The 25294-nt window shown below is 54.4% G+C and overlaps 3 protein-coding genes across 6 annotated transcripts in view; 1 reads left to right on the plus strand and 2 right to left on the minus strand.

The window, feature by feature from the left end:
- Positions 1-8569, minus strand: part of COPE (coatomer protein complex subunit epsilon) — a 15320-nt gene extending 6751 nt beyond the window's left edge. The window contains exons 1-5 of the mRNA XM_025044073.1: positions 8390-8569; positions 4236-4298; positions 3929-4029; positions 1324-1476; positions 1-29 (exon numbers count right to left, since the gene is read on the minus strand). Coding sequence (XP_024899841.1) covers positions 1-29; positions 1324-1476; positions 3929-4029; positions 4236-4298; positions 8390-8515 — 472 coding nt within the window. The 5' untranslated portion in view covers positions 8516-8569. The remainder of the gene's footprint in view (positions 30-1323; positions 1477-3928; positions 4030-4235; positions 4299-8389) is intronic.
- Positions 8570-8849: 280 nt separating this feature from the next.
- Positions 8850-16402, plus strand: DDX49 (DEAD-box helicase 49). The gene is made up of 13 exons (XM_006904328.3): positions 8850-9007; positions 9894-10017; positions 11250-11335; positions 11417-11538; positions 11863-12050; positions 12192-12332; positions 13058-13133; positions 13413-13489; positions 13679-13776; positions 14829-14903; positions 15516-15604; positions 15700-15771; positions 15861-16402. The coding sequence occupies exons 1-13, from the start codon at positions 8893-8895 to the stop codon at positions 16047-16049; spliced, it is 1452 nt and encodes a 483-aa protein (XP_006904390.1). The 5' UTR covers positions 8850-8892; the 3' UTR covers positions 16050-16402.
- Positions 16403-17012: 610 nt separating this feature from the next.
- On the minus strand, positions 17013-24223 carry HOMER3 (homer scaffold protein 3). Of its 4 annotated transcripts, none has more exons than XM_006904330.2 (10): positions 24190-24223; positions 22401-22482; positions 22163-22319; positions 21777-21908; positions 20571-20678; positions 19614-19735; positions 18939-19095; positions 18514-18624; positions 18315-18401; positions 17013-17460 (listed from the first exon to the last, which is right to left on the minus strand). In XM_006904330.2, exons 2-10 carry the CDS (start codon positions 22412-22414, stop codon positions 17269-17271), a joined length of 1080 nt encoding a protein of 359 aa, XP_006904392.1. In that variant the 5' UTR covers positions 22415-22482; positions 24190-24223; the 3' UTR covers positions 17013-17268. The 4 variants fall into 4 exon arrangements, with proteins under 4 accessions (XP_006904392.1, XP_015442419.1, XP_015442417.1 ...); XM_015586933.2 differs by lacking the exon at positions 24190-24223 and adding an exon at positions 23938-24148; XM_015586931.2 differs by lacking the exon at positions 24190-24223 and adding an exon at positions 23928-24148.
- Between the last annotated feature and the right edge of the window lie 1071 nt (positions 24224-25294).

Consider the following 25294-nt stretch of genomic DNA (forward strand, 5'->3'; position numbering starts at 1 on the left):
TCAGCAGGATCTGCACTGTCGTGGCCATGCTATGGAGCAAGGCAGGTGGTCAGCAGGCACCCTCCCCACACCATCCCCATCAGGCCTCACTCCATGTGGGCGCCACCTTCCAAAACACTCCTATGAGTGCTCAGGCCATGAGCCCTGTCTTGTAGAGGGTGACACTGAAGCTGACCGTTAGTCCAGCAGAGTGGACTCAGACCTGGGCGACACTCATTGGGCTGAGCCCACCACCCACCCCTGGGGCCCTGGCTCCATCTCACCACTGACCACGCCTGGGGAGCTCCCATGGGGTCCCAAGGGTGCAGACTCTGGCCTGTGGCTCAATTCCTGTCCACCCCCAGGCTGGGCACCATGTCCATGCCCCACTGCCGCCCCTTCCCGAATTCTGTCACACATGCAATGCTGTGTGGGGCCAGCTGATCATCCCTTCAGTTCCCACGACCACTGTCTTCCTCTCAGCCCCCGACAGCTGTGATGGCTCACTACTTATGTGGCTGCTCATTCCCAGGTTTTCCTGCTGTAACATGACCCAACACCCAGAGCTGCCCCCATAGGAGCCTGAGAAACGCTTGAGGAATCCATTGCCTATCAGCCCTACACCACGACTGTTTCTGAGCTGCTGCAAACTCCTTTCTGGACTGAGGTGGGGCATAAACAAATATGTAACAAATGTGTGGTAACCAACTAACCAAGGAAAAGCAGGTACCAGAGAGCTCACGTGAAAGGGCAGTTGTGCCCTCTGAGGTCAGAGCCCTAAGCATGAGCCCTGCACACAGCACTTGAGATGTAGCATCAGCCCAGAGTCACCCCCATGGGTGGTGGTGGTGGGGGGTAGAGCTGACTGCACATTGCATTGGGCTCCAGCTCCCCAGCCCTGGAGTGTCCTGAACAAGGGTCAGCCTCTGGGGGAGAATATGGAAAGGCCAGGGCCAGAACACAAGGCCAGGGGGTAGCGGGGAGTGTACAGAAACCATGGGCAGAGACAAAGGTGCTTTCTGCTCTGCTGTCGGGAACAGAAGGTTTTCAGCCCTGGGCACTGTGCCCTTGCAACAGCAGCCCAGCCGTGCAGAAAGGAGTGTTCCTGGACCAAGAATAGGAGTTGCAGCCTGAATGGGAGGCCTGGGCCCCATGGATATCTCAAAGCAGCCCCCCACCTCACCATTCTCATGACTATGGCCAGAGGCCCTGGGCAGCCAAAGACTGGAGCGGCCACTCAGTCCTCCAGGCTGTCCGCCTGGGGCAGGGTGGATACTCGGCTCCCAAAGCAGGGTGGACACTCACCATGCCGCGCCGTCCCCCTGGAGCAGGGTGGGAACTCACCATTCCAGACTGTCCCCCTGGTGTAGGGTGCGCAGGGCGGCGTCTGGGTTCTGGTCGTGGAAATAGATGGAGGCAGCCATCAACAAGAAGGTGGTGTTGGTCACATCCACACTCCTGCTCATTTCTCGGTCCAGCTCAGCGACAATCATGTCCCTGCAAGACAAGATACTTAGGGTCTGCAGTAGGAAGCAGCCTCGTCCCTGCAGGAGCAGACAGACCCAGAGAATGAGAAAGGGCCCCAGGAGTGCACAGCAGCAGGAGGCAGAACAGGCACAGGTGTCTCTGTCTAGTCCCCCTGCGTGCTAGCCTTACCACTTTCCCATGAGGCACTTCTCACCCCTCACACAGACAGGGAAACCCAGGCTAGGCACTCCTGGCCTCGTGGGAAGATGTGGTGTGGGAAGGGCCATGTCCACCAAGCAGCACGAATGACAGCCCAAGGTACCCTGGCCCTCAGAACCATGGGGCTGTGTCTCCTCTGCCTCGGACACAGAGGAACAGGCTGACTCACTAGGGGCACTTGTGTGGGGACCTGAGGCTGCACAGGTAAATCTCACACCAGTGACGTTGCTACCTTCCTGAGGACTATGGTCCTGGCCCAGTGTGCCAGCTGTTCCTGGCAGCCAGGCTGCAGTCAGTACTGGGCCAAGGATCAACTGGATACTCTCAGAGCCCCAGGGGGCCCCAGCCAGTCTGCTTGACTGGAAAATGGAGCTGAGACCCCATGTTTCAAAGGACTGCTGAACAGTTGACGAGAGAAGGGAGGCGTGGGCCCAGCCCAAGTCACCACTGCTGTCCAGGTCCAGTCTCTACAAATGGGTACATGTCATGCAGGTGCTAGGAAAGAGCCCCTGAAGCCACTCCCTGAAGCTTCTGGCCTGGTCCCTGGTACACATGGTGTGGACGCACTGCCTGTTGTCATTGCAATGTTAGTGTTACATGGTGTTCCTGTCACATACTATAATTACCCTCACAGGGTCCTGTACCTTCTCCATCGCCTGCCTGCTTGGCTGTCTTTGAGGGGCAGTGGTTTGTGTTGCCGGGATGGACCCACCTCACATCACTGTGCTTTCCTGAATGCCCGCCCCGTGCCCCATGCTTCCTGGGATTCTTTTCTGTAATGCCACTGCTCCTGGAGGACCCAGGGGTTCTTTCCCCGTCCATAAGAGAATAGGGCTTGTCACTCTGGCTAGTGAAGTATAGAGTGGAAGAAATGATGGCCTCAAGAGGCCACTTGTCTTAGTGTCCTGGGGTTGCAGACATAAAGCACAGTGACCTAGGAGGATCAAAACAGGTATTCTCTCACTGGTGTGGAGGCCAGAGGTCCGAGATCAAGGTATCGGCAGGGCTGGCTCCTTTTAGAGGCTCTGATAGAGTCTGTCCTAGGTCTCTCTCCTGGTGCTGGTGGCTGCGGCAGTCCTTGGCATGTGTCTGCATCACCCCAATCTCTACCACTGTCTTCTCCTGTCTCCTTTCTGTCTCTTATGAGAATTCTAATCACTAGACTTATGGCCTATTCTACATGGAGAATGACCTCAAGATTTTTAACTACTTACATCTACAAAGACCCCAGTTCCATTGAGGTCACATTCAGAGGTTCTGGGTGCCAGGACACAGACATGTATTCTGGGGGGCCCATTCAGCTGCTACTGCTCACAAGCAAAGTCCCTGAACCTTGGGCTTCGAAGGTGAAGGAGCCTGATCACAGGAGGTGGTAACAGGGCACTGCCCTCCACAGAAGCAGAGGTGGGGGTCACAGGAGACAGTCTCGCCCATGGCCTCAGTGGCCCACAAGGGAAGCGTGGCATCACTAAGGTCAGGACCACATCCTGGTCTAGGAAGCTCCAGAGGGCAGAAACTGGGAAAGACCCCTTTGTGAGGCATCACAGTGCCTTGAAGGACGGCCCAGGGTGGTGGGTTCCTGGGGCTGGAACAGGGGCAGGGCACAGAGCAGAATGGCTCCCTATTGTGGGCTTTGGAGCCTGCTAGGTTGTGTGGGTTCTCCATGCACAGGTGGAGCAGGGTCACCTGGCTTCCACCAACAGCCAAAAAGCATGAGCTCATGTGCACCCGGGTGAGCATCCCTGTGGCAAGGGAACAGCCTGTGAAAATGTGAAGCAGGAACTGCCTGCAGCCCGCAAGTTGAGTGGCTAAACACAGGTAGATCTAGTCCTGGGGAGACTGGTCCTGGCCCGGGCCCTAGTGTAAGCAGGCAAGACCCACCCTGCCCTCCCTGGGCCACAGGAGGGTGTGGGGTTTATGGGTCCCCACATCCCCTACCCCAACCTCCCCTGACTACTGCCCTCAGGAAAGCTTAACAATCATTGGTCTGCAGTGGGCTGCTGAGGTAGGCCCATAGCCCAGAGTGACCTGACCCCCATCTTGGGGAGACGATTAGCAGGTGGTATAGCCACCTCTTTTGTCAGGCTGAGACTACCCTCTGCAACACCCAGAGCCATACATTCAAGGAGTCCCTCAGAGTGTCTGATTCCCCAGACCCCTTAGAAGCTGGACCATCATCGCCCTCCACTGGGCAGTTGAGGGAAACCAAGGCTCTAGGAGGTGAGTGGGCAGGGAAGAGAGACAATCCCCACCCCATCCTCACCTCTGGCTATCGCTGGCCAGGTACTCCGCAAACATGCGCACAGCCTGGAGCTCAGGGGCCGAGGAGGGCTTGATCTCATCCAGGACCACGCCATACTTCCTCTGTGGTGAGACAACCATGCTGTCAGCTCTATCTGCCCTCCCCTGCCATGAGGTTTACATATTCCCAGCCCCTGGAACACAGAGAGGCTCCAGCATCACCCTGGTGAAGTCCTAACGCCTGGGGCCAGCAACCACCACCTCCACTCAGAACTCTGTTCCTTATTCTCCCATCTCCAGGGACACTGGGAGTCAAAGAACACGCTCACCTGTGCGAGGTACGCTCTGTACAGAAAAACGTCTCTTTCCACGTCTCTCTCTGGGCTTGATGGCTGTGGAAACAGGCGGGTCAGGATGCATGGGGTCATGTGCTGAACAGGTCTCAGAGGCTAGGAGCTTCCCTGGTGGAGTCCAGGCCCTGGCTCTCAGCGGCCTGTGATCTTGGGCCGCAGGAAAGAGACCTCTGCACATAGCACGGTGGGCAACTATCTGATCTTGTTCTACCCCAACTTCACTCCGGGAAGGAGGCTTGTCACCCCTGTTCATCCAGGTGAGGAACTAGGCACCAATGAGAGTGCAACAATCACTCTAGCCACATAGCAAGGGGATGAATGATGCTGGAGAATAGATGGGACCTGGGTGGAGATGTGCGAAGGAGACTTTACTTTCTGTAACGAATAATTCAATGCAGCTTCTTCCTGTCCTTTTATTTCAAAACATTCTTTAAACATGACACACAGAAGAGATTAAGGTTCACCTCGCTCAGAGAGTTCAGATCTGCTGACCTGGCACAGTGACATCTGTGTCCAGCCTAGGCCAGGTGAGACCTCAGGAACCACCCTGTGACTCAGGGAAGAGGTCCACAGGCTGCACCCCACACCACCTTCAGTAAAAAAACCTGACACACGCAGGCTGGCTCTTCAAAGCAAGGACACAGTGGGACATCCTGAAGGGGACCCTGGGTCTCAGAAGCGACTCTGAGCCTCAGCTGTAAAACTGGCACTACCAACAACCCCACAGAGCTGCTGAGGTGCCACCGAGATGCCTCATGCTGATGCTCAGGAACCCCTCAATCAGCTGGATTAAGTAAAGCTTCTGGGAGGTGTAAGGACAAAGGCAGATGTACAGAACAGGGGCACCTCAGGAACCTTGATGCATGACACCAACTGAGCGCTCTAGTCCCCAGTCCCAACAGCTTATCAGAATCACCTGGGAGCTCAGAAACCAGCCATGCCAGGAGGCCCATGCCTACCAATGCCACCCAACACCAGGGTGGTCCTAACCTGTTCCCAGGCAGTGCAGAGGTGCAGCCAGGCCTGAGAACATGAGGTACTGTCTGGGGAAGCCAGTGATGAAGTGGGGGTGGGGGAGTGCATCCCCTCCCCTTATTGTCCTGCGGCCATCAGAGTCACCTAACCACACTAGATGGTCAACTCCTCAAGGTTTTCTGCTCTGTTTCATCCCCAATACCTGGATAGTGCCTGCCATCTTGTGGGCATTTGAGAAATGTCTGACAAATGGGGACATGACCGTGACACAGTGCTAGGACACACCAGTGTTCTATCTAAGTCCACCTCAGGTCTGTCTGAGGTTGCTGGGGCAGCTGTAATGAACTACCACAAACTGGGGGCTTAAAATAGTACAAACTTATTCTCTTACAATCTCGGAGGCCAGAAGTCCAAGATCAAGGTGACGGCAGGGCCGCACTCCCTCCAAAGGCTCTAGAGAATCCTTCTTTGCCTGTTCCAGCTTTGGTGGCTCCGGGCATTCCTTGGTTTATGGCTGTTATCATCTCAACCTCTGTCTCCATCTTCTCTGCTTGCCTCAAACCTCTCTCTGCCTTTCACTCAGAAGGACACCAGTCATTGGATTTAGGGCCTTCTTAAATCCTGGCTGATCTCATCTAGAGATCTTTCACTGAATTATGTCTGCAAAGGCCCTTTTTCCAAATAAGTCACATTTACAGGTTCTGGGTGGACATATCTTTTTGGGGATAGCATTCACTGCAGTACAGGCTGTTCAAGAGGCTTAGGTGCCCCATGGAACAAAATTAAATCACATCAGATGGCTGCGCAGGGATAGTGCTCCCATTCTCTGGATGTGTCAGGAACGTCTTGGTCTGATGCCAGCGCATCTTTACCATGTCACCAAAGAGGGTGCATGTCTGAGGCTCAAAGGCTGGGTCAAATGTGCCTCCAGCCAGAGTGACTGGTATGGTTTTCAGTCACTTTCTACATACAGAAGGTCATGCTCATTCTTCCAACAGCAAAATAAAGTTTGCATATTATGATGCGAAAAGACTCAAAGGACACATTACTATGATGTAAGCACAACAGACACACAGCAGAAGCTGAAAAGTGGAATGTGAGTGCGATGCTAAATCTCATAGTAACCCTACTGAGATAAGTGTCATCGTTCCCGTTTGGCAGAAGGAGAAACTGAGGCTCAGCCCTGGTTACAGAAAGAATACAGGAGAGCCAGAATATGAGCCAAAGTCTATCTCAATCTTCTCACAGTCTACACTACCCCAGCAAGGAAGCATGTACAATTCTGGTGGCAGGCTGAATAAGGCTCCCCAGAGATGTCCATACCAGTCCCTGAGACCTGTGAACAGCTTACATACATCACCAGAGGGACTTCAAAGATGTGATTCAGGTTATGAACTCTAAAATGAGGAGAATGTGCCAGTTATATGGGAGGGCCCAGTCTAATCACAGAAGCCCTTAAAAGCAGAGACTAGGCAGAAGAAATGCAGCAGAAAGGATATTCAAGAGACTCCAAGTGTGAGAACCCCATGCCTGATTCTGAGATGGTAGGGGAGGCACATGCGAGGTTGAGGATCGGAGAAAAGCCTCTGGGAGCTAAGAGGGGCCCCAGGCAGAGCACCCACAATCTCAATGAGTTTGGAAGCAGCTTATTCCCCAGAATCACCAGAAAAGACACAGCCTGGCTGACACCTTGATTTTAGCCTGGTGAGAGACATCCACGTTGAACTTCTAACCTATAGGAACCATGAGATGATAAATCAGTGTTGTCTTGAGCTGTTTATGGTAAGTTGTCAAGGCAGCAACAGAAAACTAATACAATCAAGCAAATGTCATCTCAACAAGTCCTAATGGCTTCCTGAAGTGTTTAAGGTTTTATCCCCATTATGCAGATGACGCTTAGGGACAGAGGGTTCACAGTCGAAGGCCAAAAGCATAGGAAGAAGCAAGCCTTCTCTACTTCAGAGTCTAAATTCCTCCCAAACTTCTGGCTGCTTCTGTGAAGATGTCTGCCACTCCCCTGCTTGATGTTGATGGCCTCCCATGCCTTTGGAATAAAATCCAAACCCCTGCTGTAGTTCCCAAGGCTCTGCCCACCTCATTCTCCATCCTCCCTCTCACCACTCCCCAACTTCTGCTACACCAGCCTCTTATGCCTTGACTACCCTGAACTCACAATTGCCTCAGCACCTCTGTAGCAACCTATGGGGTTAGATGCTTCTCAAGGTTCAGTCTCCGGTCCAAATGACAGAGAAGTATGGCCTGATGGGACCACTCCCATGTGAAGCAGCACACTCTTCTCAATCACCAACTCAGCATTTTTTATCTCCCTTTGCCCACACACAGCACTCAAGTTCAAGTTGTAATACGTATTCGCTAGCTTCTTTACTCATTTACTCTCTTTGGAACATTAGGCTGTGGAGGCAGGTAAAGACCCTGCTATGTTCACTGCTCTTAAAAATTCTCCAATGGTTCACTCTCAAAGTGAGTAAAGCTCACGTCCCTCACTAAAAGGCTTCTGTTGCCCCCTCTCTTGTCACCAGCTCCTCCCCAGATGGGTCCTGTCTGCAGGTTTATTTTCTAGCTCATTCCAACTACTCTCCATTACATCAACTCCCGACTTCTTGTTTATTTACTCACTTATTCGTTTACTGCTTGTCTCCCTTTCAAGGATGAGATTCGTGAGAGCACGAATACACTGCCTGACCCATAGAGATGCTCACTGAGGAATGAATGAATGAGCGAGTTTGGGGAGAAATAACTGGGCTAGTGGGGCAGGGTAACGACGGGGAAGCCATTTCTCTCTTGAGTGTCAGTATTCTCAACTGTAAAATGAGGATAAATAGCCTACTTCACGGGTATTGAGAGTATGGCGGCATAGTGTGAGCGTTCAACAAATGAGAATTACTGCCATCATTAATACTATAGTGGCATAAACGACTTACTCAAATGCTTTCCAGTGCGCAGCTCTGAGTATAAATTGCTACTGCTTTGTATTCTGTCATAAGACAAGGATTAACTCCTCACCGCCTTTGAAGAGATGCGTAGGGGGGAAATGCCGAGAGAAGAGTTTTCAAAATCAGAGTGCGACCCACAGCCACTAGGAAGCGTCTCCCACCTCCGCCCCCAGCGTCCCGCGCGACCCAGAGCGGCCGCACCTTCACCCGCTGCGCCTCGTTAATGCACTGCTGATAGCTGCCGATGTAGAAGGCGTTCTTCACGTCGAACAGCTCATCCACATCCCCGGAGCCGCCAGAGGCTGTACCAGGTGCCGGGGGCGCCATGTCGCTATGATCTCACCCACTCCTCTTCTTGAGGAACACGTCGGCCGGAAGCAAGGAGCCACTGCCGGGCAGGCCGGGAAATGTAGTTTACTCATTCCGGCCGGGAGAGGGGCCAATGGGAGATCCCTAAACGGGAATAAAGGGGTGGGAGACATAAGTGCGTCTCGCACAGCATTTCGGGAATTGTAGTTTGACTTGATCCTGCGAGCCAATGGGATTCGGGAAACATGGAAGGTAGTAGAGGTTGGGAATGGCCGAAAGAGATGATGAGGGCGGGAACACGCACGAAGCGGATCCAATGAACAGGAAGGTTTTAGTAACGTCATTGTTACGCGCCGGAAGCGCGGCTCACAGGGGTTCGGAGGCTGACGACAAGGATGCCCGGGTTCGCGGAGCTCGGGCTGTCTTCGTGGCTCGTGGAACAATGTCGGCAGCTGGGTTTGAAGCAGCCCACCCCTGTGCAGCTTGGCTGCATCCCCGCTATCTTGGAAGGTGAGTATACCCCGGCCACTTCCCTAGGAAGCGTCCCCGCTCCTGTCGCCTCCCTTCTCATTACCCACGTTGGTTCTGCGAGGCGAGGGGCAGCCTCGGGCATTTCGGAGAGCCTGGGTTCCGGAGGCAGACTAGGCTGTGTTGGCGTTTAGGCAGCACAGCTGACTTGCTGCGTGTCCAGGCACAAGTGATGTAGCTTCTGAAACTTTAAATTTCAGTGCTAAGGGATGGTTTGGTGAATGACTAATCGATAGTACTGGGAAAATTGAGTAGATCTTACACCACTATCTTTATTTTCCACATGGAGACCGAGGCCGTCGAGGTTACCGGTAGATCCAGGACTCTGGTTCCGTGACTGCCCTTCTCCCCATTCTTCTGGCCCAACCCAGTTTTGCCATTGCAGAGATGCCCTCAGGAATCCTAGGACGTGGCAAGTTTAGAGATTCAACAAGGTGAAAGAATCAACAGGGAGCGTAAGATGCAGATTGGAGGAAGGCATTCCAGGTTCCCCAAGCTCAGATGCTGGGATAGGGTCGTCAAAATGTAGCAGTGGTTAGTAGCATCTTGAGTCAAAATGATGTGGGTTCCAGTCCAGCCTGCTACTCACCAGGTATGTTCCTGGACACATCTCTGAATCTCAGTTTCACCTGTTAAATGGGAATGATAACCGCCTCTCCCTTCTAGAATTTGTCAGCTTCCCACAATGGAAAGTTGTCAGTATTCCCAGAATGGAAAAGGCATAGGCCAGTACTGGGCACACAGTAAGCGCTCATTAAATGTTAGCTGTTGTAAAAAAAAAAAAAGTTAGCTGTTGTAAACTGTGCTTGATGGAACACCTGTCTACACCTAAACTGTGTTGTTTTTTTTTTTTTTGCCTTTTGCCCAGGTCGGGATTGCCTGGGCTGTGCCAAGACAGGCAGTGGCAAGACGGCAGCATTTGTCCTGCCCATCTTGCAGAAGCTGTCTGAGGATCCCTATGGCATATTCTGCCTTGTCCTGACACCCACCAGGTGAGCCCCCAATAGGCCTCCTGGGTGAGTTAACCAGCTGTGTTATCTCGGGCAAGTGTCTTTACCTCTCTGAGCAGCACTTTCCCTGGGTGCAAATTGGGAATAGAAATCATGCCTCCTGTTGACTCAGGGAGTATAGGGCTTGACTCAGGGAAAGCGCTGGCTGGACAGGAGTTGTCAATAGTTTTGTAACTCAAGAAATAGGCATATTGGGGTGGTTTCAAAGTCTAGTGGTTAGCACGTCTGCTTTACACGCAGAAGGTCCTGGGTTCGAGCCCCAGCGAAGCCACGGCCCATACCCCGGGCGCGCCAGGCCCTAGTTGGGCGCCACGAGCTTATGGGAGGAGACGCCTTCAGAGATCCAGTTCTTAAGGAGAGACGTCAACATCTATAGGTCTGGGGTGGAAGTTGTGTGTGTGTGTTGGGGGGGGATTAAAAAAACTAAAAAATTAAAATTAAAAAAAAAATAGGCATATTTCCTGTTCTTGGGCAGGTAGATGTGGCAAATGACATAAGTTTTGTAATGACAGTAGGAGAGGTAGGCAGTGCAGATTTTGAAGATAAAGCCTGGGAATGGGTGGGGTCAAGGAAGTCTTCAGTCAAGGGTGCCTTAAAGGATGAGAAGGGTCTCTCAAAGGGACAAGTTTGGGAAAAGGTCATTTAGATAGGGAATGCTAGCGCACCATGCAAAGGTGTGATAAGCAGGAAACAGAAAGGGTCCTGGGAGCTGGGCATATTAGAGCCATTTGAGGAGAACCTCAAATGCCAGATTAGAATTGATTCTGAGTAGCGTGAGCAGGAGCGGGCAAAACAAGAAGCCATGAAGTGGGGACATGGACCGAAGAGAGGCTTGGTTGGAGCTGGGGCTGAGGGACAGAAGAGAGGACTTGAACACTGACTAGCCCTGGGAAGGTGGGGCTGATTCTCGGGTTTCAGGCTTTAGTGACTAGTGTCAAGGCCATTGCTGAGGACATGGGAGGAGGAGAGGCCAGTTTCAGTAAGGCTGGTGGGAGAGGGTTCATAGGTGGTTCTGGGGCCTAGTCTGGTGAGGGGCAGAGTCCACACAAGCCCTCCGATACCCAATGTCACAGCTTTTGCCCAAAGGGGACTGGGAGCTGTAGAGGGCATTTGAACAGGAGAGAGTGAGTCAGGAGGCCCTGGGGCTGGAGGTGGAAATGGGAGGCAGGCATAGAACCCCTGTCTGACCCTGCCCTGCTCCTTCACCCTCACAGAGAATTGGCTTACCAGATCGCAGAGCAGTTCCGGGTCCTGGGGAAGCCTCTGGGTCTGAAAGACTGCATCATTGTCGGCGGCATGGGTATAGGGGTCTCAGGGATGCTCTGGGAGTGGGACCCCATAGCCTCAGACCACCTAACCAGCCCCACCTCTCTACCTTTAGACATGGTAGCCCAGGCCCTGGAGCTCTCCCGGAAACCACATGTGGTCATTGCCACACCAGGACGCCTGGCTGACCACCTCCGCAGCTCCAACACCTTCAGCATCAAGAAGATCCGCTTCCTGGTGAGTTGGCCTAAACACTGATTCATCCACTTGGGAAATGTGTCCCACAGGCCATCAAGTAGGGTGTTAAGAATGTGACAAAGATAGCTCAGAGACTCACAGAGGTGGCCTGTATCAGGAAAGTGGTTGGGAGCAGGGCCTCTCTGAGGAAGTGACATTGGAGCTGAGACAGGTGAGGGACCAGGGCCTCTAAGACATCAAGGGAAAGTGCTCCCAGCCCCACAGCCAGAACTGGTAAGGAGATACATGGAGGAAGCATGCTGGCCTTGCATAGCGCCCTAACCCCAAACTTCCTGCCCCTACCCACTGCTTCTGGCACTGCAGGTGATGGATGAGGCGGACCGGCTATTGGAGCAGGGCTGCACTGACTTCACCATGGACCTGGAGGTCATCTTGGCAGCCGTGCCAGCCCAAAGGCAGACACTGCTCTTCAGCGCCACCTTGACCGACACGCTCAAGGAGCTGCAGGGCCTGGCCACCAACCAGCCCTTCTTCTGGGAGGCACAGGCCCCGTGAGTCCACAGCTACATTTGGGGCAGGGGAAGACAGGCAGGAGGTATGGGGGTCACATCCAATGGAGGTTATTGCTCATGGTGGGGGCAGGGCATTGGCTGAATTCAACAGAGGGGAAACTGAAACCCACCCATCCCCAGGGTGCGCACAGTAGAACAGCTAGACCAGCGCTACCTGCTGGTGCCTGAGAAGGTCAAGGATGCCTACCTGGTCCACCTGATCCAGAACTTCCAGGACGAGCATGAGGACTGGTCCATCATCATCTTCACCAACACATGCAAGTGAGCGTGGGTGCCCTCCCCCCATAGCCCTTAACAGAGGCCTGAGAGGTGGCCTGAGGTCACAAGTGACAGGCACACAGCCAGTCTCAGCACTCCAGGGCCTTTGCTCAGACCAGAGGTTTTGGAGGATTCACTCAAGGAGGCTCAGAGAGATCAAGCAACTCACTGAAGTTACCACTTCTAAAGGCAGAGCCGGGATTTGGGGTTCCGCAAACCTGCACTTAACCTGAAGGATTAGTGGCCTCAGGCTGTCCCCAGCCTTAGAGCAGCCTATCTGTTGTGGTCTTAGGGTGTCACTTGAAGCCCAGCACAGCAGCACACACACCTGGGGCTGTCCTTCCTGCAGTCCCAGGGGACTTTAGAATTCTCTGAAGCATGTGGCAGATTGTTAAGAAGCTGTAAGGTGTTCTAGCATGAGCCAGTAGATGGGCAGTGCACACCATATAAAGGGGGCCTCCTAACTGATGCCATCCCCCAAGAATTTATTGGCTTCTAGAAGAGAAAAGTCTGGACGTGGGGCTGACTCTTTGTTGGCTTGGGCCAGGGGAGGAGCCAGTAAAGATAATGTCAGCAGGCAAGACTGCTACCTGGTCCACCTGATCCTGCACCTCTGCCTGTCCTTTCCCATCTGTGCAGGGCCATCTGCTTGGGGTCCCGGGCAGGGGCGGGAGCACCTTCCCAGGACCCCAGAGCTGGAGGGATTGACAGCATGTCCTTCCCGCCAGGACTTGCCAGATCCTATGCATGATGCTACGAAAGTTCAACTTCCCCACTGTGGCCCTGCATTCTATGATGAAACAGGTGAGGAAAGCGCCACCTGCCAGCCTTGCCGAGACTCCTCCCAGCCTCAGGGCCTTTGCCCATGCTTTTCCCTCTGTCTAAAATGCTCTTCCTGCCACCCCATCTTCCCCGGTGTGGCTATCTCACAGTCATCTCTCTCACTGGATTGTGAGCCCTGTTAAGGCAGGACCATCCTAGCCTTCACCCTGTCCCCAGACCTCATACAATCAGTGCTCAAACGATTGCTAGAGTGCTTCCCGGCCCCCCAGAACCTGCAATTCTCTCCTCGACCTGGCACAGAAAGAACGCTTTGCTGCCCTGGCCAAGTTCAAGTCCAGTATTTACCGGATCCTGATTGCAACAGATGTGGCCTCCCGGTGAGCATCCCAGGGTACTCCCTCTCATGTGCTGGTTCGGTGACACCCCTACCTACAGAGGGGCCAGAAAGGGAGGCTGGTTTTAGGCAAGGGTTGGGCGGCCCCAGCTTCACTGCTGAGTGACCTTGGATGAGTCCCAGCCTCAGTTTCCCCATGTGGACAATGGCGCTGACCGGCTTCTGCCTCCAGGGGCCTGGACATTCCCGCAGTGCAGTTGGTCATCAACCACAACACCCCTGGGCTTCCAAAGATCTACATCCACCGAGTTGGCCGGACGGCCCGTGCAGGTGAGCAGACAGGGTGGGGTGGCCTTTGGGGACCTGTCCCTCCAGCCTACCCACACCATGAGGAGCCAGAGTCATCAGCTAGTGGGACATTGGTGGGTTGTTGGGGTGGGGTACAGCTCACAGGTGAGAGATGTTAGTCAGTGTTTGCAAACTTGAGGAATTGTCCTTTCAAAAGCCAAGGACACGGGTACTTTGACTTCTTCACGTGACCTATACACTATCTCCTGGGGACACGGCACACCCTGCCCTAGTCTTCACCACTTCCTGTTGCCTCACCCCAGTCCCCTTCACCTGTCAGGGCTGCCAGTCAGGACCTAGCAATGAGTGGTAGCATGAGTCTTGGTGGCTGTGATGTTGCCCTGTAAGATTTGGTGTCTGTGTTTGGCCCCTCACTGTGACCGTGGCCAGGGACCAAGGAGGCATCCATCTCTCTGCTTCCCAGCCCTGCCAAGGAGAGGCACAGCATTTGTGAGGTTTTCTCGTGCCTGGAGTGGAGAGAGATGTGGTTTCTGGGGCTGGACTGGGACTGGCCCTTCTCTCTTGCCCTATGGCCTGAGGCAGGTCCCATCAGCTCTCTGGGTCTCACTGCTTTATCAAATGATGGGTAATGAAACAGTGATGCCAGTTTAGGGCTGCTCCAGGAGTCACGAGCCTTATTAGCTATCAGTGTTGGTCCAGCACTAGTCACTGTCACAGAAATGGGGAATGGAGAATCTGGCATGCAGAGATCTGGGCTGAGGCCTCTCAGGACTTATTGCTGACATTACTCAGCTTGAGCTCCTTGGTAGCCATGCCCCAAATCAGCCACATTGCCAGCCCCCACGCGGGGCCAAACTGGCAGGAGAGCCATCTCTGCCTGGTGTCCTGCAGCTTCTCTGGGACTGACTTACCTACTATACAGAGGTCTGGCTGGTGTCAGGCCCTGATACTAGGCTTCCTTCACCTGTCCCCACCTGCTCACCAAGTTCTCCCCTCAGTTGAGAGGAGCCTTGACCTGCCTCTGTTGGTCCCTCCTGGCCCACGGCACAGAGGTAACTGGTTCATCCTCACAGGGCGGCAGGGACAGGCCATCACACTGGTGACACAGTATGACATCCACCTGGTACATGCCATTGAGGAGCAGATCAGTGAGTAAGGGGGCATGGGGTGTGATACCCACATGCCTTTTCACATGAGCAGACTTAAGCTGTGCTTTCCTTATGCAACCCCCCAAATTGCCTAATTATTGAAACAGGGTCCAGTGGGGAAGCTCCCAACATGGCTGTTAGCTGCCACAAGCCACATCCAGTGGGCAGGGACTTTGATTTCTGAGATCAGGCTATGTCGGATGGTTTCTGTGGATGGGTCAGAGGCCTCGGGGACAGGGCCTGGGCCTGTTTAAAACCTCCCTCGGGTGGCTTAATGTGTAGCCAAGACCAAGAGCCACTGAGGCATCTTCAGTCACCACACTGACTGTCCTAAAATTCAGAAACACCCTGACTTTAAAGGACACTGTATCAAAAAACAAACAAAATTTACTCCTAGTCTAAGTCAGTGTTGGTAACCACACAAAATGCAGTTTATACTTTCCTTAGGTCTGAAATCCCAGGTTTTGCCTACCTGACTTTTATCTGATATGACCCTGGACCCCTTGCATTCCCCACCGCATGGGGAACTCACTATATAGCTGAATTTCTTCTTCTTGTCATGTCTGCCACCACCCCACCCCGCCATCCCCCGGGCCCCTGCTGTCCATACAGAGAAGAAGCTGGAGGAGTTTTCTGTGGAGGAGGCTGAGGTGCTGCAGATTCTCACACAGGTCAACGTAGTGCGAAGGGAGTGCGAGATTGTAAGTGTCAGGGAACTGAGCTGGTCCTGGGGCACAGGGTGATCCCTTCCAGATGGGGACCCCCATAACAGCTTATCCCTACCCCACAACCCCAGAAACTTGAAGCAGCCAACTTTGACGAAAAGAAGGAAATCAATAAGCGGAAGCAGCTGATCCTGGAGGGGAAGGTGAGGACTGGGCTGGAAGGTGGTAGGGCAGAGTTCCCAAGGTGAGGAGAATGATCAGCTCAGCTACCTTCTCATCCTCCCTGAGCCAGGACCCTGACCTAGAGGCCAAGCGCAAGGCTGAGCTGGCCAAGATCAAGCAGAAGAACCGGCGCTTCAAGGAGCAGGTGGAGCACACGCTGCAGCGGCAGAAGGCCAACAGAGCTGGCCAAAGGGGGCGTCCACCCAGGGCCCGACCTGAGGCCCATTCGGCCTCAGCGCCCATCCAAGGCCCAGCCTGAGGCCCACATGGCCCCTACTTGCCCAGTTTGGGACTCCTTCATCGAGCTGAGGGTTAGAAGGTCCTCCCTTGGAGACAGTCCCCCTTTCCAGCCTGCCCACCCCCACTCAGCAGAGCCCATGGATACCCACATTATGCATTACATGGCTGCTCTTTCCTGCAGCCCCAGCTGGTCCCTTTTCAGAGCCTTGGCCAAGAGTCAGGCTGCAGAGGAGGAAAGAACACTGGCCATGTGGTTGCATCCAGCTCCACACAGTGACCCCAGCCCATGGTTACCACAGGGGGTTGCTGTGGGGCCCCAGAGTGAGGGTATATCACTTGTAGGAGGAACTCAATAAATGAGTTTTTTTTTAACTTTCCTGGTCTGACTCTTGGTGTAGGGGCAGGGGAAGAGGGTATGGCTGTCTGTGCCTCTCAGTTCCCCCAGAACCTCATGTCACTCTACCCCACCCCCAGGTCTCCATTCCCACTGGGCCAGGCCCAAAGCTTTGAACTACAGTGCTGGCTGTTCTAGCTGGGTGACCTTGAGTTGGTGATCCCCTCAGGGCCTCTGTTCCCACATCTGGAAAATGGGCATACCATCTACACCTCTCCAACTGCGGCCATGAGGTTGGTCAGATCATCCCCTTGGTGAATATGGCTGTAGTCTAGGAGTTTCCCTGCATGCGCACTTTGTCAAATGTGGGATTTGTAGCCAGAGTGAAGGTGGGATTAACCAGGGGCAACCAAAGTCCAACCTGGTCCAGGCACTATACACCGAGCCCCAGGAGATGAGGAAAGCAGGGCCGGGCAGAGCTATGGGGACTGGTCACACCCAGCAGGCTCTGAGCCTCACCCTGCTCACCTGTCAGTGGCTTCCCAACCCTATGTGATGGAGGGCAGCTAAGGTGCACCTGGGGAGGTGGGAGTGGGCCCAATGATGGCATTGAGGTGCCCGGGTGCCCATACACCACACACACACAGCCACGCTTAGAAATGTAATCAGGGCACCAGCACATGCCCTAGGGAGTCTAGAAATCCTACATAATGAAAAGCCCAAAACAGCCCCTGAGCTGTGAGTGGCCAGGCCCTCCCTGGGCTGAGTTGGCCCTGGTCCCTGCCAGGGTGAATGGCCTGTTGTGCCGCCTGCGGCTGGCCTGTGCCCCAGGTGGGAAGCATTTGTGTAAAACCCCCTCCCACAGGCCCCAGCTTCCACATGGACCAGTGGCCAGGCTCAAAGCTCAGGGGGTGCCCTCAGCCAGGCGGGCCAGGCCCTCCCGAAGCTCGCTCAGCTCGAACAGCCTGACGTCCAGCAGCTGTGCAGCCCGGCCCACCTCGGCCCTTGCTCGTTCCCTTTCAGCCCGTGCCTCCTCGAGGCTGCGCTCCATTGCCCGTAGCTGGTGCTCCAACTCTGTGTTTCGGGTCTCCAGATCCTGCAGGGAGAGGGTAGGCAGGGTTGGGGGCCCTCAAAAGTGTCCAAGGGCATCCAGCATCTGAGTGCTATCCCCATATAGACCCCCCTCTGGGCCAAGCCCCCTCCACATCTTGGCCCCCCTCTGGGCCAAGCCACCTCCCTGCCTTCTGTGCCCAAGACACTCCTTGGTCCCTGGCCAATTCGAAAATTATAGAACTGATCACGTCCCTCTTCTGAAAACCCTCCTGTGACCCATCAGACAGGATGAAATCCACACCACTCCCTCCTCCATTCTCATTCCAACTCAGCCTCGCAGGCCTCCTTGTGGCTCCTTGAACATACTGATGTGCTCCCTACCTTAGGGCCTTTGCACATACTGTGCATGCTGCCCAGGAGATAATGGGGAGCATTTCCCCAACTTCTCTCTCCCTGGGACGCTTTTGGGGGTCAACATATCGTTGAACACCTCCACCTGCAGACTCACAGGACGTGCCCCATGAACTTTTCCTGGATAAAGTCTTTAGCGAAAGCCAGGCCAGCCAGCTCTGGTTCAAATGCAAATTCCTGACCTCAGGTTGGGGATGTGCTGAGGCCTGGATGGCATCAAATGCTGGAACTCAGCAGACTCAAAAATTACTTGTTGAATATAAAATATTGTACCAACAACACCATTTACAAAATACCTCAGACCTTCCATGCATCTGGTCTTCCCAATCCTTTACAACCTTAGGTAGATGTCTTCCTGACCCCATTTACAGGTAGAAAAACTGAGACTCAGGGGGACCTGCCAGGTAGGGAAGATCCCAGGCCTGTCCAACACCAGAGGCCGGCTGCCCATACGTGGTCACCCCATCCCCCAGCAACCACACACACCTGCACCTTCTGCTGTGTCTCTTCCCGTTCCACTGCGTCAAGGGCCTCGCGGGGCCCACCAGCCTGGCTCTTCAGTGTCTGGATCTCCTAGTGGAGAAGAGTTCCCAGGGTCTGTTCTGGAGATCCTAGCCGCCCCCCATGGGAGGTCAGGGAAGGTGAGGCGTGGGGACACACACATGCTCACACTCTTAGTGCTCACCTGATCCTTGGTTTGCACTAGAGCTTCCAGTTGCTCCACAGCCTGGCCAGGTCCCTCCTTCTCGCTGACTGGGGGTGGCTCTGTGGCTGCCTGGGCCTCCAGCTCAGCCACCTGCGTGGACAGAAAGGTCAGCCACTCCCTGGGGAATCTGCCTCCTGCTTAGTTCCACTGAGACTAAGCATTCACCATCCCCCTGGTTGGACCTACCACCCAACCCATGGCAGGAAAGACTTTAGGGTCTGACACCCTTCTGAGGTTCATTCTATTTCAGACCCATTTTACAGAGCCTGAAACTCTTGAGGCTCAGGGAAGTGACCTGCAGAGATCACACAGCCACTCTGTGAACCTAGACAGGACGTGAGGAGGCTGGGGCTCCACAGATGCCCGAGACGCTTGGAGTCTCTGGGAGAGAGAGGTCCCCTCACCCGCTGCCGCAGCCGCTCGGCCTCTGCGCGCTGGGCTTCCAGCTGCTGCCTCCACTGGGTGGCAGCGGCGTTGGCCTCTCGCAGGGCGCCCGCCAACTTGTTGTTGCTGTCCTGCAGCGCGAAGAACTCGGCCTCCCATTGCACCTCGCCCACGGAGCTGCGGGGACGCGGGGGTCGGCAGGGGGCAGAGCCAGGCGAGCGGACGTTAGTCTAGGGAAGGGGCCCGCACTGGGAAGGGGGTCGGAGTCAAAGCAGACTAGGGGGCGGGGCCAGGGCGGGCCGGTTAGGGGCGGAGCCAGGGCGGGGAAGTACCCAGGAGGCGGACCCTTGTCACGAGAGGAATCAGAGTAGGCGCGTGGTATCAGTCAGCTCAATGAGATAGCGGGAATGCAACAAAGGGTCAGCCATGGGGACGTGGCTAGAACGGGGTGGGTTTGGGAGGCTCCAGTGGGTTCAGAACTATCCGGGGGAGGTGTGGACCGGGCGGGGGCGGGGTCAGCACCAGGAAGGCGAGGTCAAGGCAGGAGAGCGTTGGCCTCCGGAAGCCGCAGGATTGGGGTCCCCAGGCCTTAGGTAGTCAAACCCGTCGCCTGTCGCTCCCCAGCAGTTTCTGAGAAGCTCCTCTCCCCGTCCTTCTTCTTGCCCCGCCCCTGTGTCCCGCCGTACCCCCCTCACCCCTCTGACAGCATCTTCTTGAGCCGCTCGCGCTCTGCTGGGCCAGGGGCATCTGCGCTCTGACTGCGGAACAATTTCTCATCGCCAGGGCCGTTGGCGCTAACGAGGGGGCTCGGAGGCACCTGAGTGCATGGGAAGAAGCAGGGTCACAGCAGTGGGGAGGGTGGCTTCAGTCAAGGACCTATTACCTATTAGGTCATGGTTGGGATCAGAGCTCGTGCTACCGAGGTCGTGGCAGGGTAGGCGTCCTTTCCAACACTGGGATCCAAGTGCGCCATTCCCCTCCTTACCCACCTTCCAGGGCTCCCCATGGCTCCTGGGCCCCCACCTTGCCTACCTGGGCTCTCACCAACCCCTCAGGAGCAAACCTGATTCAGACCAGTCTAAACCCACTGAAATATTCGATATCTGTTAAGGGGGAACAATCTAAAACCTCTGTGCTATTCCATAGGAGCAATGCCCCTCCCTGGGGCTGAACTTCAACATCCATTTCAGATTCTAACAGGAAGCCCTCTCCACCAGGCTGAATTCCTTATGAATCCACCTTGCTGCCTGGACCACTGAGCCTTGAGGGCAAGGGCTAGCCTGCGTTTTCATCTCTGTAACCCTTATGTCCAGTCCTGGGCCTGACACACAGTAGGTGGTCAATAAAATATGCTAAATAAATTAATTTGGGAAACCATCCAGGAACAGTTCTTTACTCTGGCCCCTACTTAGCCATCTCAACTTCCAGATTTTCACTCTGCCATATGAACTGGCTTTCTGGCTTTCTCTGAGCCAAAGCTAAGCCAAACCCACCCCACCCCCCCATCCCCAGACATGCTCCATGGCACCCATACCCTTCCTCTACGGTCACTGCCATGGATCTGTGAGCATTTGGTTCTGGGTACCAGCACAGTGCACAGACCCCCTGATATTGGTTAAGCGTTGGGCAGGCATGGAACAGGGAGGGCTGACCTGGTGGGCAGTGAGTCCCAGGGCTGGATTGGTCAGCTCCCCACCATCCTGAGATTTCTCCCTCGCCAGTCTTGCTGCTTCCTTCACTTCTTGGAACTTCTCAGCAAACTGGGCCGGGGGGGCGGGAGGAGAGGGACAGGAACAGACAATCGACACACCCCTGGCGTTCTCCTCTAGGGCCCCGCCAGGTCACCCCCACCCAGTGCCGGCCCTGTCACTTAGGAATAAACTTTAGGAACTGCGTGTATCCCCTAATCTCCTAAACTGGAAGAGTGGGAAGGTTTGGAAAATGATGCCCCAGTGAGCAGAGTCTGTTTGAGGGTAGGGGTGGGATGTTCATGGAAAAGGCTTACATTGAGCCACCATGAGAAAGGAATCCCCATTTCCTCTCAACCAGAGTTATTTCAACAAGGAGAGCCTTAGGTGGGTGCTGATCTGTCTTTAACGCCTGAGACATGTGTAAATATTTGTATGAAAAAGAGAAAGCAAGTCTTGGGCTTGGAACCCTAGCCAGTGAGAAATTGAATGCCCTGTTCTCATTTTTGTCGTGTTAATATTTATATTTGTTGCCTATGCTAGCTTTCCAGTTAAGGTAGGATATACTTTTTTTTCATCTTAAAATAAATTTTCTTAGTTTGAAAATGATTTTTTAAAGAAAACATTTACAGACATACAGCCACTTGATTTATGCAAAGGAGCCAGTGCAATTCACTGAGGGCAAGTGGTCTTTTCAAAACTGGCCCAAGAGCAACTGAATGCTCATGTGGGAAAAAATACTCCTACCTTACACCACTCACAGAAATAAATTCAAGGCTTAAATGTGAAAGGAAAACAAAAGCTTCTAGAAGAAAGAGAAGAAAATTGTCATGCCCTCAGCAGGACTCAGAGAGAACTAACTATCCAGGAAAACAATGGATAACAGAATACTGAAGTCTAGAGGCAGTGGAGGGTGGAGGGAAGTGATGATGTAGTGTTAAGGTATGTAGGGAAGCACCCAGCCCATTCCTGCACCAAAAGAGAGGCAGGGTATACCCAAGATTGGAGTGGGTGGCCTGTAGAGCTGGGATGTAAACCAGGGAACCATGAAGGGGCTTCTGGCTTGTCCAATTCTGCAGCTGGGAAAGTGGAGGCCCAGGGGCCCCAGTATATCCAGGAGAAGACCCAGGCTCAGCCCTGTCCCTCCCATCATGTACCGTCAAGACCCACCTGGGTCAGATGCTGCTCAGAGGCAAAGCCAAGGCCATAGACAGTGTTGGCACGACTGTCTGCCCACTGCCCGAACTTTTGGGAGGTTTTGGTAAAGGTCATGTTGGGGGTGACAGTGCTGTTGATAATGGCCTACGGAGAGGAGAGCAAAGTTCAAGGTTAAATGAATAGCTAATAATGAACATGAGACCCCCAAGGTATCACTTCATATTAGTGCTTTGGAGGCTCTTGGACTGAGCCATTTCAGTAGGAAGAAACTGAGGCCCAGAAAGGGTCAGGGATCCCTCCTCCTTCTGCCCCTGGGCACACAGCAAGACAACAACTAGACCCAGGCTTGTTGCTGCTACCCCTTGTCACCTGCTACCCAACCTAGGCCCCGCCAGGACCTTGGCACCCCCGATGCTGATGATTCGATAGACATTGCGGGTGGCATCATAGAAGTAGGAGACGGTGAGCGCGTGCTTGCCCGCGGGGATCCAGTTTCGTTTGGTGGCTGGGTCAATCTGGAACACGTGTGCACGTGTGCTGAAGATGGGCTGCTCCCTGTGTGGAGAAAGGACCCTCAGTGGGTGCCGAGTATCCTACAAGGGGCTGAGAGCCAAGCTGGTAGAGGCAGAGGCTCACCTGGCTGTGGACATTGGTCAGGCTGGACTGGATGGGCTCCAAGGGGCAACCAGAAGGATGGCAGGAGCTGCTGGTTCAGCCTCTGGGGGAAGAGGAGGGTGAGTGTACCCCCAGGACTGGTTGAGGGAGGCCAAGCAGGTCCAACCTCAGGACCCACTACAAGGTGCACCATTCATAGAACTTCATCAAAAAGGTGAGGGAATCGGTAGATCACTCAGAGCAAGAACACCCTGACTTTCCATGTAGAGAAGCCTCCACAACACCTTGGGCAGGAGATGGCTTTCTGAGAGGAGCCAGGTGGCCCCTAACATCTCAGCATAAACCTCTCATCATCCTGGTTCCTGGATCCCCAGTAAAGCCACCTCAATCTCTGGGTGCACCAAGGCGGCCAAGGCCAGCTCTCCTTCAGTACTTTCCCACGCATTCACCGGAGGCTCCCCACACCAGAGCCTCCAGCAAAAAGTGGGGCATCATCAGGTGCCTACTGGGAAACCAGTTCCCACTGGCCCCAGAGAAGGCCCCCTCCACTCCCACTCTAGGGCACAGGCACAGGCTTAGTCAAAGTCCAAATCCCCAGGGAATCTCCATCCTTGTAAAAAGACAGGATGCAGCCCCAAAAGACCACTCTGGTGCCCACTGCCAGATTGCCCATCACCATTCACTCCCCATACCATGGGGGGTTGGGTAGGACCCAGGACTGGGAGATGGTCTCCCCATTCTCTTTGCTGGTTCCCTATCCACCACCCCACAGAAACCAGGAACAGCTGCAAGGGGAGACTTCCTTACCCTCCCCCTGCGCGCTCAAACTTGCATGGGTTAGTCCTGACAGGATCTGTAGGGAACCCAGGAGGGACTTGTGGGGGCGGGGAAAATTGGGGGAAGGGACGCCCGGCCAAGTGGCCTCCGTGGTTAGAGGGGGATGCCCCCCCACATCCCCGCCTCCGTCCTGGGCAGCTGCTGTCCAGGTCACAGGGTCTGAAACCGGAACCCCTGGTGGGGGAGGGGCGGCAGCTCTGGCCCGGGTTGGGGGCGGGTCCGAGTCAGGCTGGGGCTCCACGGTGCAGGGGTCCCAGGAACTCAGGCCCTTCCGGCCAGGACGCTCCTACTGCGACTGGCCAGTTTGGGGAAAGTTACTCATCAACTCATCATGCGACTCAGACGCCGCGGGGCTCCCGGAGAGGACCCGACCCTGCCTGGTGCCTGGGATCCTCGATCGCCTCTGGGGGCGAAGCCCCACCCCATGCGCCCCAGTCCCAGGGCTTGATATTTAGTCAGGATTGAGTCCTCACCCGTATCAGGAGCAGGGAGCCTAGTAAGCGCCTCAACTTCGGGTCCCCCACCTTGGAATTCCCGAGATCCCCGCGACGCCCCGACTCCAGGTCAAGAACTTCGGAGATACATTATCTGCCTCCTCCAACCCCAGGTCCAGAACTTCGGGGATCCTCCGCATCGCCCCGATTGCTGAACTTTAGGGACCCCCTGCCACTCTTCCATCCCCAGGTTGGGAATTTCGGGGTCTCCTCTTACCGGTCCCCACCTAAGGTCTGGAACTTCGGAGACACCTTCGCAGCCTCCTTCGGGGAAGGAACTTTGGGAACGCCTAGCACTGTCCCCGACCCGACCCGAGCTCCGGAACTTCAGGGCCGCTGCGCCCCTTAAAGACTTGGAATTTCGGGGCTCCTCCTAGCCTCCGTGTCCGGAACTTCGGAGACCCCCGCTCCCTCCCCGGCCCTGGAACTTCGGGGCCCCTGCGCCCCGGCGCAGGCTTGGCCGGCCGGGCTCACCCTACCGGATTAGCGCCTCGTGAGTGTCCCGGCGGACACAGAAAAGGGCTGGAAGAAAAGTGACCAGACAACAAAACCACTTCTTGCATGTCTGCAATCTTCTTTCATCCCCTGATATGCTTGAGACTATTATGACTTCTGATAATGCTTTACTAGTTCAGTTTGAGCAAAACACGCAGACCAATGACAGCATCACTCACAAGCAATCCTGAGTTTCATTCCTGTAATGATCTCTCATGCCAGATAGGCCTGTTTCTTTGATAATTACAGTGTCCACAAACTTGTTCTTTCTCCAATAAGAATGGGGGGCTGTTTTAAGTAGGTAGCAGCTTCTATGCAGCACAGTCAAAAATATAGTGCATTGGGCTGAAATGAGTTGTTAAATGCTACACATCTTATGATTATGAAGCTGGATTAGTTTCTAAAATCCTTCCCAGTGAGGACTCACCTAATTACACATACACAGTGAGGCCTATACAGTTTATAAAAGGACCTGGACAGCAGTGAAAAGAAGTGCCCTCCGAATGGGGAGAGGGCTGGGGGTGGGGGTAAGAGCGGGGAAGGGATCTGGGGTGGGGGTGGCGACAGAGACCCAGACCCAGAGACAGAGAAACGGGGGGGAGAGGCAGAGACACAGGAGATAGACGAAGAACTACAACAATGTATCAAGACAACTGTGACAATGCCAAGGATGGTTGGGTGACAATGATAATTGGTGTGTTATAGGGTTCACAAATCCAGGGAGTGTCAGTGTCCAGTTCCCACCGAATGGTGAGTCCACAGGCCTGGATTGCCACATCCGGTCAGAGGGAGCCCACTCCTTCATATACTTGCCGGAAGCAGATCCTTCTGGGGCTGAGCCTTGATCACCTCCCCAGGCACCAGCCTGCCTCCGAGTCACACTGAGCCATCGGTTTGTGGGCAGCGGTACCAAGGTTCCTCAGACCCAAGGCCCACAGTTCCTTGAAGCTCTGAGCCTACAGTTGAGCTTTCTGACAACCTGAGAGGTTTTGCTTTTGGTCTCTGTCACATACCCTTTCCCTCTTATTTCTGTTCCCTTGACAAAATCACACATCGGACCTGGTAGCTACTTTCAAATTACCTTTAGGT

The sequence above is a fragment of the Pteropus alecto genome, unplaced genomic scaffold (genome assembly GCF_000325575.1).
Source record: "Pteropus alecto unplaced genomic scaffold, ASM32557v1 scaffold160, whole genome shotgun sequence".
Lineage (NCBI taxonomy): Eukaryota > Metazoa > Chordata > Mammalia > Chiroptera > Pteropodidae > Pteropus > Pteropus alecto.